This window comes from Alexandromys fortis, unplaced genomic scaffold, assembly GCF_014885135.2.
Source record: "Alexandromys fortis isolate MF-2015 unplaced genomic scaffold, M_Fortis_MF-2015_v1.1 scaffold_10, whole genome shotgun sequence".
Taxonomy (NCBI): Eukaryota; Metazoa; Chordata; class Mammalia; order Rodentia; family Cricetidae; genus Alexandromys; species Alexandromys fortis.
This window is the reverse complement of record NW_026067895.1, coordinates 4,124,919-4,143,281: the sequence shown is the minus strand read 5'-3', so window position 1 is coordinate 4,143,281 and position 18,363 is coordinate 4,124,919. Positions and strand designations below refer to the sequence as shown.

General features: G+C 43.9%; 1 protein-coding gene across 1 annotated transcript in view; it reads left to right on the top strand.

Moving 5' to 3' along the window:
* The window catches only part of Ostf1 (osteoclast stimulating factor 1), a 52,289-nt gene extending 41,549 nt beyond the window's left edge, over positions 1–10,740 (top strand). The window contains exons 7-11 of the mRNA XM_050160261.1: positions 1,720–1,827; positions 2,501–2,550; positions 5,313–5,391; positions 7,225–7,323; positions 10,240–10,740. Coding sequence (XP_050016218.1) covers positions 1,720–1,827; positions 2,501–2,550; positions 5,313–5,391; positions 7,225–7,323; positions 10,240–10,298 — 395 coding nt within the window. The 3' untranslated portion in view covers positions 10,299–10,740. The remainder of the gene's footprint in view (positions 1–1,719; positions 1,828–2,500; positions 2,551–5,312; positions 5,392–7,224; positions 7,324–10,239) is intronic.
* Positions 10,741–18,363: the final 7,623 nt, after the last annotated feature.

Sequence of the window (18,363 nt, the reverse complement as noted above, 5' to 3'; positions counted from 1 at the left end):
CCGAGCCATGGATGAAGAGGTGGAGCAGACATCTTATTTAGGGCTGAACACTCAACACTCGCTTTTCCCAGCCCTTTGACTGGTTATGAGTCTCTACATTAACTGCTGCCATTGCAGAAACAAAGCTTCTTGGCCAAGGTTGAGAGCAGCACTGATCTCTGAGTATAAACATGCGTATTTAGGAGGCACCACTATGGCCGGTGACTTTCCCAGCCATGGGCATCAAAAGGGGTTACAGTACCAGGCATGAATTCCCTCCTATTTAACAGGTCTCAGATAGAATCAAAGACATAGATTATCCCCCCATAAAAGTCATGCCACTATTGCAGATTTAGGCACATCTTGCCTGGCAAGTTGATATTATAGCAAAATGCCTAGGTTTTAATTATATGGTTGAGGAGGTGGGTGGTCCTTGGACTTCCCACAGGGCAGGGAACCCTGATTGCTCTTTGGGCTGACGAGGGAGGGGGGACTTGACTGGGGGAGGGGGAGGGAAAGGGGAGGTGGCGGTGGGGAAGAGACAGAAATCTTTAATTAATTAATTAATAAATAAATAAAATAAAAAAGAATATATATATACCCAGAGCACCAACGCCCAGATCAAGATCTAGAACATTTCTGTCATCTAAGAATGTTCCATCAATGCAGCACCCTACTTAAAACCCTGCTTTCCCTAGAAGCAGCCTCTGTGCTGACTTCTGTCACTCTAGAAGGGTAAGAGTGGTTTTTGTTTTAAAATGCTAGGTAATACACTTTTCTTGAGCACTTCCCTACACTGTGCTCAAAGTAGGACTAGGCAGGTAGAAGGAAGGTCAGAGGCCCATGGGGCAGATGGGTGTAATAGGTCATTCAAGTGTAGTGTTCTGAGTTGTGGAGGGCAGGAGGGCAGTGGTGTCCTGGGACTTAGCACTTAGCAGAGTGTTGATGTGGGAGATGGTTGTTGTCTTGGGACACTCACTGGTAATATGAGGGGACATTTTGATTGTCACATGGCAATGTGACAAGGCATTCTTCTCTCACAAGTCTTTCTTCAGGTAGAGGCCCAGGCTGTTGCTAAACATCCTACGGTGCCTGAGGCAAGCCCCACAACAGGGAATTTCTCTGGCCCCAAACACCATGGTGGATCTCTTAGTCCTCCTTTGAATGATAGGTAGTGCGATTGCAGCCTCAGCAAGGTATTTGATTCTGTCCCATATCTGCAGGAGCCAAGGAAGGGCTAAGACTAACTAAAATGACATTAAAAAAAAAAACAGCTTTTTTTTGTAAATGAGATACTGAAGATTTTAAATTAATAGCTGTGCATTAGCACAGGACAGTTGTTTAGAGCAGCTTACTTAAGATAATATATTTTTTCTCCCTAAAGTTAAAATGTCTTTAAATATGAATAGGAAGAGTTTCTGTTTATAGTTAGAGTTTGTGTTACACCCTGCCTTTCAGAATTAAACAGAGATTAAAACAACACGTCTTTGTTTTTCCTCTGAAGCTGAAATATCTTTAGACCCATTTTTACAACTTGTCCTATTAAAAATGGATGTTCCTGTTGTCCATCAAGGGTGCAAATGCACCATAATAAGTGCATTAGCGGGCAGTCTTGTTTTAGAATTTGCTGATTAATCCATCACAAATGGGCGCTTACAATGGACAAAATTGATTTAAAAGCAAGACAAAGAATAAAAGCCTTTTCTTGTGCTTTTTATAAGTGTAACAACATTCTTTCAGGCAACGTGAGCTGGTTGAGGGAGTGCTTGGACAACCGAGTGGGTGTGAACGGCCTGGACAAAGCTGGAAGCACAGCCCTGTACTGGGCCTGCCACGGGGGCCACAAAGGTACTGCATCTCGCTAGTTACACATTTCTGTGCTGTTCAAAATTGCCTTCACCTAAGGGAGCATGCTTTCTTAAAATGATAAAGACAGTGCTTCAAATCCTCCCGAGCATCTGCCAAAAGCTGTGTTTCTGGAAATTGTGGAGCAGTGGGTGGGATGTGGCTGGAGAGCCTCACTGTGCAGACCTCTTGGAAGGCTGGGAACTTCCTTTCTTCTCTCAGGCTTCAGAATGTACCAGAAAACACCAGTGACAAGATAACAAACCCACGGTCACATGCCACACAGGGAAGGCATTGTTGACTCCTGTAGCTTTCCCTAGCTATGCTTTGGGCCCTACATTTTAAGTTTAATGCAAAATTTAGAAGTTCCACGATGACTTAAGTCTGCAGTTCTTTTGCCATCAGTAATAATGGCAGGTTGAGTTCTGTGTGCTTCAGTGCAGCCCAAACCCCACTGCCCACTCTTTTTTGCCAACTGAGCTGCATCTTCAGATCTAAAAGTTCTCTTTTGTGAGGTACCTTTTAGGTTTTTTTCTGTAATATAAAATTTGAGAAACTTGTAAGACGTTTCTAGAACATTCTCCTAGTAAGTCTTGCCTTTTGCTATTGTGATATGTGCTTTTACAAAGTTTGCTGTTTCTGTCTTAATAAACTTTCTTTTCCGTTTGAATTGCAGACATAGTGGAGGTTCTGTTTACTCAGCCGAATGTGGAGCTGAACCAGCAGGTGAGGCTGCTTACCGTGGGGAACGCATTTAGCACACCCACCTCTTTCTCTCTGACACAGTACAGCTTGTGCTTGTATACAGCAGTTTAGTTGAACACTACAAACACACGGAGTGTTGTTGTATGACTGCGTTTTGTGTTGTTGGTACTGGGATCTGAAGCCAAGTCCTCGCACCGTTCAGGTGTGCATCAGAGAGCTACAGCCTCGGTCCTTGTGTCCAGTTTTCTGGTACTACAACACATGCTAGAGATAGTCGACTTACAGAGGGAGAAGGTTTCCTTCCGTCTGAGTTTGGGAAGTGCCATTCCATGATCGGTTGGCCCCAATGCTCTTGGGCTGGCCCCAAGGTAATCAAGGACATGATGGCACAGGCTGAATGGCTGGTGAGGGTCCTTAGTGAACAGTCTCACCGCCCATTAAGACAAACCCCAGGGCATGAAGCTTTCCCACTTGCCCCTCTCCCCAAGACTCCACTGCCTCCCTCTGGATAGCAGCATGGCAGGGAACTAGAGCCAGGACCCCTCTTCTAAAGGCTCTGCTCTTCTCCAGACTCCCAAACATGAGCCTGGGGAGACAAACTCCCACCACTTCTGACCCTGGCAGGCTGCAGTCTTCTTCTGGGACCTCTTTTTCTCCCTGAGTCTTTGTCTTTGGTGTTCCGAAAACTTATAAGGATGTGCCTTAGTGTTGCCTTCCCCTAGTGACTGCACTGAGGGCTTTTAGCCTAAGAAATTACCTTGTTTCCTTTCCTGCATTTATTTTCTTTACTCTTTTGATTCTTCAGATTGAACCTTAAATTTTATTTTTTGTCAGAGATTCCTTCACCTTTATTTTTTAAAAAATGATTTCCCTTTTTAAATTTTTTTTTTAGAAAATGTTTATTTTTATATGTATGTTTTCTTGTTTGCCTGTGTACCACATGCATGTAGTACCAACAGAGATCAGAAGAGGGCGACAGATTCCCCAGGAATTGGAGTTGTAGACAATTGAGAGCATCCATTGTTTGCTGGGAATTGAACCTGAGTCCTCTGGAAAAGCAGCCAGTGAGTGCTCTTAACTACAGAGCCATCTCTGCAGCCCCACCTTGATTTTGATTTTTTTTTTGATTCCCCAAAGTTCTATATTAATTTTCTATTGCTATATAGCAAATTATCTGAGGATTAGCAACGTGTATTGGGTGGGTTGGAATTCTGAACGTGATAACACAAGATTCAGAATCTCACACTGTAAAGCCCAGGTTCCATTGTAACTGGGTTCTTGGGAAGCTGGCGGTTCCCTTCTAAGCTCACTGCAATGATTCAGGATCTCTTCTAAGATCACTGCAATGCTGAGATTTAAGCTTTTTGCCCCTTTAGTACTGATGCCCTCAGCTTTTAGAAGTCCCTCCCTTCTATCAAGAGGTCACAAAATGGCTGTTTGATGTCCTCCTCATGACTAGTAGGTGGTGTTTGCTCTGCCATTTAACCTTTGTTTTAAAAAGCCTGCCTGACTAGATGTGGCCTACCCAGAATAATCTCCTTTTCAGTGAACCTAATATCTACAAAGTGATGGGCTTTTTATTTTTTAATACAAAATATTACTATGTTCCCAAGACTTGTCTTAAACTTGCTGTGTAGACCAGGATATACTTGAACTCACAGAGATCCACCTATCTCTGTCTTCTGGGTGCTAGGATTAAAGGCATGCACTGCTATGCCCCAGCCCAGAGGAGTGATGACCTTTCTATCCTCCGGCTTCACCCACACTCGAGGACAAGAGGGTTGTATGTGGGATCTTTTGTTGGACAAGGGAAAGCAGGTATTATAGGGATCATTGAAGGAGTTTGTTGACCACAAGCCTCTGTCACTCTTACTTTTAATGGCATCTTTTTCTTGTTTGATTGTAATACCATCTTATATGGCTGATATAGTAATTGTTGTTTTTAAAAATGTCCTCTGCTATTTACTGTGCTTTTTCCCCCACAAGGCTTTTATTTTGTTTAAGTTGGCCTCTACTCAAACTCTAAAGCTGTTTTTAAATACCCAGTGTCTTGGTTATCTGTGTGATTGGAAGGTGTGTGTACTTGGTGTGGGTGGTCCTGGATGGACTTTTCCATAGGGAGACATGATGAGACCTCTCCTGTATCGTTGAGTATGCGAACACAAATCCCACACCTTCCCCCTGCTGTGGGGTCGTACTCTTTGTGCAGAGGTGATGGCACCCTCCTGGCTGAAGTCACCACCCTTCACTCTACTCCCTGGGCAGTGAGGTGGGTAAAAGGAGCGGAGTGAAGGACCTTACTATTCAGTTGACAGGTTTGCATCCGAATGTCTCTTGTCACCTTCACTCGTGGCGTCGTGCACGAGCTGGGGAACTCTGGTGATTCTATTGCTGCTAGTGGGACATCTGCCAGTAACTGGTCCAGGGGTTCTAACGATGTTGTATAAACCCATTTGGCCACTCCTGTTTTCTCTCTATGACTCATTCTTCCCTAGTGCCTTTAGGAGTCTTCAGTTCCTGACTGTTTCTGGGTCTCTGTTCATTTCCTGCCAAGGAGGCCTCCCTCTGAGGAGCCTGTGCCTCAGCCTACTCTGCTGTATTAGATTGCTCCTCCGTCCCTGCCAGAGCAGCTCTTCTCATTGCTCGTTCCCCTTTCCCTTGGAATTCCATGTGATTCTGGAGCTTTTCTCTTAGTTTAGAGCCACATGGATCAAACACATCACTGTCTTCATGCAGTCCACTTTGTGTTTTTATAACACTGTTTTCTCTCTCTTTCACCATAGAACAAGCTGGGAGACACAGCTCTGCACGCGGCTGCCTGGAAGGGTTATGCAGACATTGTCCAGTTGCTACTGGCAAAGGGTAAAGTTTTTGTTGAATTTACCTGATCTTTCTCTGCCTTGAAAAGTAGTTCCTAATGAAACAGGCCATTTGAAATAGTAGGAAGACTAAGTCTCCATCCATTGAAGCTGGAGTTTTAACCTCTATTCTGTCTATCATACATCAACAGTAAATTATTGGGGGTACATTTATGGTATATTTTACTGTGAATTTAGACCTCGATAAATTTACAAGTACAAATGTATTACTTTTAGAAGGAACTTGGTGTGCATATCTGTAGGACTAAAGGATTTTAGGAGGGAGAGTTTTTAGGACGTCATATCCTGGGAAAGTTGGAATAAAGCTGGTGAGGCTCCCGCTTGCTTTGAGAGCCTGAATACAGTAGAAATGATGCTGTGCCTAGCTGCCTCTGGCCACGCTGAGCAGTGCTGAGAAGGAGGGATGCTGTGGTCCCAGCTCCTGCTTCTGTGCGACTCAGAGCAAACAGCTTACTCAGGGACTGCATGCCCATCTATTCGCTTGTCCTATGAATATTAACCGCTCTTCCAGAGGGTTGGCCAGGTGTGTTGCTCAGGGGCTTGGTCCAGAGGGCAACACTGTGGAACCTTTCTCCAAGCCACAAGTTACAGATGCTATCTCGAGGAATCTTTGGGGGCAGTATTGTGGAATTTATGGGTGTTGAAATACGGAGCGGCGGCGGGGTTGCGTCCCTAACACCCCGGCCGCTTGGCTAGCTCATGCCCGAAATAACAACACACAAACTGTATTCATTTAAGAACTGCTTGGCCCATGAACTCTAGCCCTTACAGGCTAATTCTCACACCTGGACTAGCCCATTTCTAATGATGTGTGTAAGCACCCCATAAAGCTGCGATGATGACATAAGTTTTGGAATACCTAGAAAATGCAATACCTATAAATGTCCAGATGCATCGAGCTTGTGCACGCTCCAAGAAAAACCTACCGTTATTAGAATACTGTTACGTTCCAAATGGAGTTCTAAGGCTGATGAGGTGGCTGAGCTGGAAAGTTCCTGCCACCAGCTGAGGACTTGAGTTCAATCCCTGGGACCTATATGGGGGAAGGAGAACACCAGCTCTGGGCTTCCATGTGCAGGTGCGCACACACGTACATACAAAGTAAATATATGGAATTAGCTTTGTGCACATGAGCCTGTTCGTGCAGATCACTGGCAAACAAAGGGATAGCTCGGGCCCTCTGTGAGAGTAGTCACCTATGAAGAGCTTAGTTCAGCGGGAGTAAGTCAGCACTGTTGAGTACACTTCTGTATTTTTCGTTCTTCAACAATGCAAATGTCTCCATGGATTCTGATGTAATTTTCAGCACAAAGACGGGGAAAGAAATGAATGGAAGAGGGCTTACAGGGACAATGAATTGGGGAACAATGAATTGCCTATGAGCTTTATTGTTTTGCCATTCTGCTGATTTGCATATGAATGCCCCTGCAGATATAAAATATTAACCCCCTGACATTCAACCCAGTGGAGTTTTCTAAAGGTCCTCCTGAACTGAAGTAGGGGCAAAGGGTGTGCTGGATGGAAACCCCAAAGCCTCCTGCTGGGGTCCACATGACCCGTGGGGCAATGGTTATGGCTACGTTTTAGGATTTACCCAGGACTTGGTATGGCCTCATTGGAAAGTCTATGTGCAATCCCTTGGAGCCTGGAAGGGAAGGGAAGCTTTCATGGAACAGCAGGCTCGCTGATGAAACATGCCAATCACATTAATTCTGGGCAGAATTGTTCTCTGGGTAGCTTTGTCATAGAGGATTGGCTGCCTCGTTCCAATCTTCAGAGATACATGATTTTGATTACCTTGTCTTGTGTTGGGAAGGTGCAAGGACAGACTTGAGAAACAATGAGAAGAAGCTGGCCTTGGACATGGCCACCAATGCTGCCTGTGCCTCACTCCTGAAAAAGAAGCAGGGAACAGGTATTTGTTTTAAGTCACTCTCTTGTTGTGCTTATGACCGAGACTTAGCATTTTTCTATTGCAAAAGGGTTTGTTTGTTTGTTTATGGGGCTGGAGAGATGGATCAACAGTTAAGAGCATTGGCAATTCTTCCAAAGATGCCGAGTTCAATTCTCAGCAATCACATGTGGGTCACAGTCATCTTATAATGGGATCTAATGCCATCTTCTAGCATGTAGGTAAACATTCAGAAAGAGCACCATATACATAAAGTAAATAAATCTTAAAAATTAAAAAAAAATTTAAAAAGATTTATATATTTTATGTATGTCTTAGTTAGGATTTCTATTGCTGTGAAGACACACCACGACCAAGACAACTGTTACAAGGAAGACATTTCATTGAGGGGCCTCACTTACAGTTTCAGAATAATTCAGTCCATTATTATCATGGTTAGGAGCATGGTGGCATGCAGGCAGACGTGGTACTGGAGGAGTAGCTGAGAGTCCTACATCTTGCAAGCAACAGGAAGATGACTGAGACACTGGGCAATATCCTGAGCATAGAAAACCTACCTCAAAGCCTAACCCCCACAGTGACAATTCCAACAAAGCCACACCTCCTAATAGTGCCACTCCCTATGAGATTATGGGGCCAATTACATTCCAATGACTACAATGTATATGGGAGTTTCATCTGTATGTATGACTGCACACCCGAAGATGGCATCGGATTCTATTACAGATGGCTGTGAGCCGCCATGTGAGTGCTGGGAATTGAAATCAGGGCCTCTGGAAGAGCAGGCAATGCTCTTAACTGCTGAGCCACCTCTCCAGCCCTCCAGATGATTTTATTATTCCCCCTTGATAAATGATTGTGAATTTTGAATGTATATTATTGCTCTCAATCAGATCTAAAGTAGAATAATAGTGTCAAGTAAACAATTTTGAAGACAGGGTCTTTCATGGTGTGTTTCTTTTGTTCTTTGCTAATGGATGTGCTTTCCACCCGCACATCGTGCGTGGCTGTTGTGCGTGGCTGCTGTGAGTGGCTGAAGGCAGGTGTAGCAGAAATTCCATTTCACCACCCACGTTTGCACTATGCTTTAGATTTAATGAAGGAAGCAATAAACTGTGATTGAAATCACTCCCGTCATTGCCAAAGATCTTGAAATCTGTTCACAGTTTGTAGATAGTTTTTAAAGTTTAAAGATGAGGTGTAAATTCTTTTTGTTTGTATTTTTCGAGACAGGGTTTCTCTTAGTCTTGGCTGTCCTGAACCTCTCTCAGTAGACTGGGCTGGCCCCAGATTGACAGAGTTCCACCTGCCTCTGCCTCCCAAATGCTGGGATTAAAGGCGTGCGCCACCTCCACTTATTCCCATTAGTGGAAACTAATCCCTCCTTCGGGTGTCCATCACCCTGAGAAGCGGCATTGTGGTACATTACTCTGTACCATACCCGGCTCCTAACAGAAGTATCAACAGAGGCACTCCTTAGCCTTGCCCATCAGAAATTGTCAGCATCCTTCCTCTCTGAATTCAGGGCTTAAGAGAACCTCCTAAACCATCCTCCTTGCCCATTGCCAAGTCCCATCATAAGCCTGCCCACAAACCTGTCTCCCCTTTTGTATTGTCTTCCCTTTCAGTTCACACACAGTGAAAACCAGCCTGGAGTTTGGTGTTTTAACCATGAGTTAAACTGGTGTTTCTTTAAAGACATTTGTGTATTTATGTGGGCTCTAGAGGGAATGACAAAGTGTTTGTCACCTTAGCTGGTGGTGCCTAAATACAGATTTGGGGGAAGCCATATTAGCATCTGTGTGGAACAGAAACTAGAAAGCATATTCGTTGTTGGGTGGGCAGCTTTTGCTTGAGGTCAACCTCCTGGTCCTTGGTGTCTAGGTGGGTCAGAAGGGAGGGCTGTGGCCTTTCTCCTTCTCTGACACTGACTTCCTGTTGCTATACTAGTATCTTCAGAGAGATTTCACTGAGGTGTAAGGTTTTGTAGGCACTGAAGGTTCTCATTCTGTCCCTTGAGCTTGGTCCTGACAACCAGCTATCGTTCTAACTTGGTAAGGTTCGATGCCCGTCCTTCCTTACCCTCTCCAGACTCGGAGCAAGTCATATTGCCAGTGTAACCTGGCTAGTGAGAGTGTGTGATCTGGATGCCTTGCTGCCCTGCAGCAATTAAACTCTAACTGAATGTGTGGTTTTGAGTTTTCTTTTCCCTCTCAGGAACTCTGTTAGTGTAAGAATTTGACAAGACAGCATTAGATTACTTGTCTTCCTTTTGACCCGTTTGAGATTGCTTTAGCGTTAGATGGGCTCCAGCTCTTTTATTGATTTTTTTCTTTTTCTTTTCTTCTTTCTTCTTCTTCTTCTTCTTCTTCTTCTTCTTCTTCTTCTTCTTCTTCTTCTTCTTCTTCTTCTTCTTCTTCTTCTTCTTCTTCTTCTTCCTCGTCTTCGTCTTCGTCTTCGTCTTCTTTTTTAATTCCAGTCTCTTGCTTCTTTGTATACTTAATTTTTCTGAAATCAAATTCAGGCCTCTGTGGTTTTGCTTTCCTTTCTTCCTCATTTGCTTTCATTTTTCCCTCTTTCTGGCTTCTGCGTTCAGGCAAGGCACAGACTGTGGACTACTGAGGCCCCATGTGGTGTGGCTGCCAGTGTGATCCATGTTGGCCATAGTGCACGAGGCTGGTTGCTTTGTGCTGGAATCAGACAATTGGTCCCCCCACCAGGTGCCTGATTCCATCAAAGGACATGGCAGCCTCTGCAGCAGCTTCATAGACTGAAAAACAATGGTGGAAAGGGTCTCAGGAACCCCATAATCCTTGGGTCATGGGCGAAGATCAAGTTTTGAATTGTCCAAAGCACTGAAAGTGAAGAACATTCTGAACCATCTGTAATTTGTTTGCCTCCTTCCTGCCTTCTCTTTAGATGGGGTGCGAACGTCAAGCAACGCCGAGGACTACCTTGACGACGAAGACTCAGACTGATTCCTCCCGGAGCTGCTTTGATGCCTAAACTTCTTTTGCTTTTGCCATTCCAAAACCTTGGTTGTTTTGCCGGAAGAGTATTGCTAACCATTCTTTTAAAGCCTGTCTGAACGTGGCACTGTTGGCCCTGCCCGTCTGTGATGGGACAGCGTGGCGTGGGCGATTCTCACCTGCGGCTGGCCAATAAGCAATGCTGTATAAAATGCATATATGTTCATCAGTATAGAACAAGAAAAGATTATTTCTATTTATCAAGCTAAAGGAATTTAATAATTTTTTTTCTTTAAAAAAATCAGGATTTTTTTTTAAGTTCTTTACCTCAAGGAACAAGATGTTTTGAGTGGGTTTTTCAAGGGGGACATGCTTAGTAAAACAATAGACCAAACTCTCAATAGAATATTGTCAGCTCTTCTGACAAAAATAAACGTTTAAGGAGACCTTATTATTTGTTTTTGTGCTATCACTCATCGCTGGTGAATAAAGCTTTTGTACTCAGGTAAGAACTGATTTGATTTTACCTTTAGATTGTATTTTATAATGGTCGGCACCGAAGAATCATAGTACTTGTGTTTCTCTCGCAGCTTCCCATGCCTGCTTTGTTTAACCCAGTAATCAATTGCATGTCTTAGAAAAGATCAAATTTTAATAGTTATGAAACACTCAGAATTGTGTTCAAGTTAATACGTAGAATGGAGAAACTCAGTAACCTCAATTCAGTCTGATTTAAAGTGTGGAAGGTTAAAAAAAAAAATCTTGATTTCTGTCAGGTGGTGGTGGCCCACGCCTTTAATCCCAGTACAGGGGAGTCAGAGGCAAGCAGATCTCTCTGAGTTTGAGGCCAGCCTGGTCTATAGAACGGGTTCCAGGACAGCTGGAGCTACATAGAGAAGCCCCATCTCAATCAAACAAAAACCTTTGATTTCCTTCTGAAGACTGCCATAATTTTCAGTGTGGTGTAGTTAGGAAACATGAACTTTTCTCTCTCAGATAACATTTGTTTTCTCAAAGCACGTGTCTTGCTCACCAGCCTGGTCTACAGAGGGTGCTCCAGGACAGCCAGAGCTGCACAGAGAAGCCTTGTCTCAAGAGGTCAGAATAAAAATAAGTTTTTCTTTTGTGTCACTGCAGAAACGTTAAAGGCGGCAAGGTCTCATAATGTGTCTAGATTACCAGCGCTGGGCCCAGAAATATATTTTCAAGAATTCACTGCTCATTTCAAAAGGCCTATTGGTCAAGAGATGGAAATGTGTGAAGGAGGAAGTGGGCCAACTCAGGAAATGGATAACCTATGTAGGTGCATCTTCTGGCCCGAGCTGGTTTTCTCTCTGTGGGTCGGTACCTGGAGGAAGCAGTTCTACTCAACGAATTTAGCAGAAAAGAACCCGTGGAAGCATTACCAGCAAAGCATGCCGTCCGGGAGTAACTAAGGAGGGCGTCGTAGTCTCCAAATAGATGTGCTGTTACACCATGCTTCCTTCTGGTTGTTTGAGACGGCATCTCACCAGGCTGTCCCGAGGCTCACTCTGTAGCCCAAGCTGCCCTCAGACCTTGCCTCTGCCTCCCAAGTGCTGGAATTGTAGGCATGAGCCACCACGCCTGACTTGTTAATAAATTTAATCTAGCTGTTTGTATTTCTTTATAAGCGGAAATGGAAAGATAGCAATTCCAGAATTTTTCTCTTCCCGTAGCACCTGGAAGGATTTTTCACTGAAGCAGGGCATGTGCCCCAGCAGAAAGCTTGTAGAGATCCTGAAACATTTCCTCCTTCTGTCCTTTGCAGGGAGGGCAGATACACAATTATTGGCAGGGCAGAGGCCCTATAAATAGGTAATTTAGGGGGAAGTGTCACTTTAACCTGCTACTACTGCACAGTCATGCCAGCTGCCTCGTCCCTCCCCTGCCACCCTTAGATCACCCTTTTCCAGGAGTTTGTCCAGTCCCCCATCCCTCATCCCCTGTATCTTCATCAGTGTCCTCATCATCATGGGCCCCACCCCCACCTCCCTCCCAGCCTTTGCTGCCTGGGGAGACAGGAGCTCTTCCCCACGCTGTTCTTTGGGATCCCAACTTTGAGTTGCTTAATTCTAGCTCATACATCCAACTTCTCCACTGTGTCCCCTTGCGTCTGTCTAGCTTCTGTGACAGCAGCAGACCAGGTGTTTTAAGGCCATGATGCAGCCGCCTAGCACAGCCAATTCCCCCGTCATGCTATATTCCGCCCCCCCGACATGAATTGCCTGCAGTCCTTACGTCGTTGATGCTATTTCTTCTCTACTTCCTGAAGCCTCATTTGCAATGATTTAGCCATGGCTATGGTGAAAGCTACCAGGCAGGGGGAGGGTGCTGGGTGTCAAGCTCTGGAAGGCAGACAGCACACCCGTTTGAACTTGGCCTGCGTAGTGACACACCTGCCATTGCACTAGAGCCTTTCCCAGCCCAGGCCGCTCCTCTCTCTCCGCCCTAGGAGACTGAGAGCGGAACAAGACCCTAGATTCTCCAACCCCAACCTGAGTGTAGTAATTCTTTATAAAATTATAACATGCGCTTTTAAATAATACTTGTGTTTAAGGTAAAGAATGATAGAACTTTAGTGCTTTTTTTTTTTCTTTCTTAATGCATTGAACCTGGAGAATCCCAGATGTTGGCCAATTGTTGCTTTTAGGGCAGGAGGAAAGGGGCACAGAACTCGGGTGTGACATCAAGTTTGGTGCAGCTGGACAGCTTATTTAGCTGTGGTTGAAATGCCAGCCTAGCTGATTTAGCTGTTTAATGCTGATGTCAACAGCAAAAATCAGTTCCAGGAACGCCACCACAGTGTGCAAGGAGGCTTTGGCTGTGTTCTGGAAATGACTGGCAGTTTGCTGTAACCTGAGTTTCCTGATAGTCTCCAGGGCCTGTGCTGGCTATTGCCTCCTTTAGAGGAAGAAGGAGCCTTCCAGCCTTCCGGTGGGTAGCGCTGATGGCCCAGCTCTAGCCCAGAAGCTTCATGCAAAGGAAGCCTCATCAGGGCTTCCTGTTTGGGCTTCCTATCTGGGGCTGGCTTTTGTAGATTTGTTGTTGAGTGGCCATGCATTCTGATTCTTAGCCTTTGGATTTCTTCAGTGAGTATTCACTGGCTCGTTCTTTCAAATGATTAGCCATATTGTTATTGCTCCAAGATAAAAGATAGAAATAATATTGAGAATGAAATTTTATATTTTAAATAGGAGAAAGTGATAATGTATTTGTCTTGAATCTGGCGGACCTTCTCAAGGGCCGATATTAAAGCTATGCACTGACACCATTATTGTAAACCGCAAAAGGTCTAACTAACCCAGTGGTTTTCAACCTTTGGGTTGTGACCTCTTCCACAACATTAGGAAGGTTGAGGGCCACTGGTATAGAGCCTTGGCTTCTGACTTTGCCATTGAGAGCACTGTGCTTTTCAAGTCAGACTGCAGAATCATGTATGTCTTGATTATATTTTCCTACTGACTGGTTTGTGGGAATTTCAAGATTTTTATACTGCAAGTATGTATGTAATGTTAATACACAGAGCAGAAATATGTTATTTAGCCAAATGTATAAGTATCTGGTTACTAAAATGTGAAGTTTTGGTGGACATAGTCAAAGATTTGGTGACCCCCTAATTTCACAACAAGAATAGCTTAGGCAAACAGTTTTCCTAAAAGGTGGGAAAAGTTCAGGCCACAAATTTATGGGTTTCATCTCCTTAGTTCTTAGTAATATGCTTTTTTATCTGCGCCTCCTTTACAATGACATAAAATTAAATAAAACTGCTGTTGATTAAGGGCCTTCCACTGAGTCCTGTGGTAGGCACTTTCACAGACATTGCATCATCAATGTTGTTTTATGGCTTTTATTTTACTTTTAAACCTTTATTATGATTGAGCAGTGCACACATGTGTACTGTATTTACATAATTTCTACCCCACACTCTCCTCCAACTCCTCCTCTGCCCTTCCTTGATCAACTTCATTGATCTTTTCAGTGACCTCAGAAAGCCAGCTTGTAAAGTTGAGGGGCTGGCTCAGGGTTACTCTGCTTGGAGGTGGGCACACAGGTCTGGCAGACAGCTGAGCCCAAACTGGTAGAGGTCAGCATTCATATTGCCAGAGAAGTCTGCAGAAACCTCAGCTCCTTTCCAACCGAAGCCCTGGTGGAGGCCCTGAAGAACTCAGCAGGCCTCTCATCAGCCATGTTACTTCAACAGCCCCATGCCACTTCAAACAACCCCACGGAGTTTCATAAAAGATTTTTTTTCCTCCTAGAAATACGCCAGCAAAACTTTTGGGCTCTAAACTCCCAACTGAAATATAATTCAGTAACAGATTTCCAAAATCTACTGTGTACACATGTCTGAACGTCCTGCAGTTCTTTGAACAACCCTAGCCCATCTATTTCTGTGTAACATGGAAATAATGGCAGTCCCAGCGTGACAATGAATGGGTTAGCAGGTCCAGTTGCTGCTTGGGGATGTGCGGGAAGCCTCATGTTTCCCAAGCATTTTCACTGGTGTGTTTGTGAGGGGTTCTCAGTCTGCAGGGGTTTTCCAGGGTGCACAGCCTCAGACCTTTGCTTGCACTGTCTGCAGATGGGGCTGGGAGGAGGCTGGGTTCCTGCCTGTTGCTAGAAAGAAAAGCTGGAGTCATCTAAAGGGGTGCACGGGGGAGCCTGAGACAGCCCAAAGGAAAGTGGGAGAGACACAAGCTGAGCAGCAACGAAGTGGCCACCTTTTGTAAATTGTTCTGGTTGAAATCAGAATGATTCAAGATGTGGTCAAGAGTTTAGGGTTTGGAGTCAAGAACTGGATATGTGTGTCCTCTGCTGCTTATGGCTCGGTAACATTGGCTGCGTTTCTTAAACACTGATTCCCATGCCAAAAATAGACAAAATAGCAGTACTGACTGCCCAGAGCAGTGGTTCTCAACCTTCCTAGTGCTACAACCCTTTAGCACAGTTGTGCTGACCCCCCAACCGTGAAATTACTTTCATTGCTACTTCATAACAATTTTGCTACTGTTGTTAATCATAATGTACATTTCTGATATGCAATCCCCGTGAAAGGGTTGTGCGACCCTAAGGCATGGCAACACACAGGTTGAGAACCACTGGCCTAGGGTATTATGGCGTAAATGAAAAAATACAAATGATATTGAATGATGCAGCTTGGCATGTGGTTGCTTAATAAATAAGTGTTGCTTCTAAGCAGGAAAACAAAGATGTTTTCATTAGAAACAAGCGTGTATACAAGAGGCATCGGTGTTCTCCAGTCATTACTGAATTTCCTTGGATAACTTTAGAATACCTGGACCCTGGTGTTCCTTTCCAGTCATTTAGATGTGCCCATATGTGGGAGTGTTTGGAATATAAAGAAACTGTGAACCACAGGGGAGAGTTACATTACTCAAAAGGCCTGAATAAAATAACTCAAATACCAGTAATAGTTGTGTATATCTGTAATCCCAGCACTTGGAAGGAAGAAGCAGGAAGTTCATAAATTCAAGGTCATCAAGGTCATCTTGATGACTTCAAGACCAAGGTGGGCTACATGAGATCTTATGTCTTGATAAAGTAGTAACTCAGAGGACAACTGGGGAGATTATCTGTGCCAGTTTTGGGTTTTATATTGCTACTGAGGAACAGTTTGATGGATTTCAAAGACCATGGGTCCAGTGCTCAGCATATACTGGTTCCAATAAAATTATTTTGTTTTGCCATCTTTTATATCATTTAAAATTAAAGCAGTTCAAACGAATCAGCTTTATAACTCTGTATTTTTTCCCCTCTCAGCTCTACGAACTGAATCCCATAATGTCAGTGAGATAAAGATTCAATTTCAGACACTTAGAAATTAAGTTTCGGGCAGTCACTAATTTGGAACAAGAATGTAAAAAGGAGAACTTTATCATTCCCTGTCCCAGGGACTCCTGTGATACCAGGAACGGGTCTGACAATACGAATCCATCCGAGGGGTGGAAATGGGAGCTTCATGGACACAGGTGGACTTGAAGGACCCACCAGTGCCTTTCACTCATTGAATCTGGATGTAATTTGGAGAAGTCAGCCATCACAGTCTCACATGTCACCGTGACCCCAGGGCTTAGGGTCTGCAGCCCTCACCCCATCGTTTCCTAGTCTGTGACACTGGCCAAAGGCTCCTTGGTGTCCTCAATAATAACGTGAGGATCAGACCATGTTACCTAGTGTGAATTCAAGATGTTATTGATAGGTCCATTTTTTTTCCTAAGACTTCCCTTCAAGTCCTTCTTTTTGAGGACCCCAGATTACAGCATGATATTGCGGGTACTACACCAACTCAGCTGCACGTGCATCAGTTACTGCTGTACTTAGTCTTGCAACTGGGGTCCAAACGGCAGGTCTAGGGTGAGCAGGTGGTCAGAGGCCCACAGACCCACGCTGAGTGAGTGAGTGTGGTTGGGTGTGAATGGCTGAATCTGAAGACGTGCAGATGGCTGGGAGCACTGCTGTTCTGTGACTCATGTGCTTCCCACATACGGTTGAAGTCTTGGTCACCACTTAGGGAATGCCCTCTTAAGTCCTGGCCACCGCTTAGGGAATGCCCTATTAAGTCCTGGCCACCGCTAAGGGAATGCCCTCCTTCCACTTACAGTGAGAAATCGTGCTTACTGTGCTTCTCCACTTTTCATTCTTGGTTACCAAGGTGTGCTTGCTTTTTCTGTAATGAGAATTTGTGGGTTTCTATTCCTATTTCAATCTAAGTAGCATTTTAGAAAATTGTATTTGAGAATTGTTTTAGAATTTTGTCCTTGACAGGCCTTAGATGCCAGTGTCTCTTCCTATTCGATTTATGAATAGCTGGAGCATGAGCCCCAAAGTGATTTTCTGGAAGGAACATGACAGCTGGTGCGTTAGCCGGGAGTCAGGTACAAGTGCCGAGGAAGATCGTTTTCCTGTTACAGGGATTTTTTTCCTTGAGGGCATTTTCCAGGTGTTTTATATCCAACCCCCCTTTTCTCCTCTTTACCTCTTGTTCAGGAGCAATGTAGCCACAAGGGGAGAATAAAGGACACGATCAACTCAGCATCCTTTGTCTTTTACCCCATAATAAATGCTGGTCTGATTAACATGGGGAGAAACTGAGGTGTCAACCACGGTGCCATTGGAGATGATGGCAAGTATTCCTAGCTGTCGTTGCTATGGTGGACCTCCCAGGTGACAGGAATTGAGTGTCTTGTGTCCTTACTTCCATTGTTTCTTAGTTACTGCAATAACAGGGTCACTCGATCCCCTGCAGTGTGTCTGGTAACAGAGGGTCAGCCATGCATCTATTGGAGACTGAATTATTTATGTTTAAGGTATTTCCTTTTCTAGGTTGATGAATAAGAACTAACTGGATGAGTTTAGTGTTTTGTAGCATCGCTGCCGTTTAGGCCACAGTAGAACCCTCAAAATGAAACCGTGGCTTAGCGGAAGTGTTCTGAGTAAATATTGTAGCTGTTATTTTTTTTTTAACTAATAGTCCAGTAAACCTTGTAGTGTCCTTAAATAAATATGAATGGAAGGCCAATTTCCTTTCCTCAATCATTACTAGTGTGCCTCTTTATTTTAATGATCTACACATATTTTTATTATAGCACTAATAATGATTTTATTTTAATGATTTACACATTTTTATTATATTTATATTTTTATTATAGCATTAATAATGATTTTGCACCTACACACAAAATCTCATTGTGTTCAAATTAGTTTGTGGATCTTTTCTGTTCCATATGATTTTGGTTTAAATTACAACTCTATACACCCAATGCTGTTTACCTTCATTATAGGTTTTGTAATAAACTTTATTCTCTGTGAAAGTCATGGTCATTTCTCCTTGAATATAATTTACTTAAATATTTTTATTTGTCCGTGACAATTTTGTACTCACTTGATCATATTTACCCCCCTCCCTTTCTGCTTCCCACTAAAATCCCCAATATTGCCCTTCTACTTTTCTATCCTTTCCTTTTTATTTATTATGTATACAGTGCCCTGCCTGCATGTGTCCCTGCCGGCCAGAAGAGGGCACCAGAGCTCG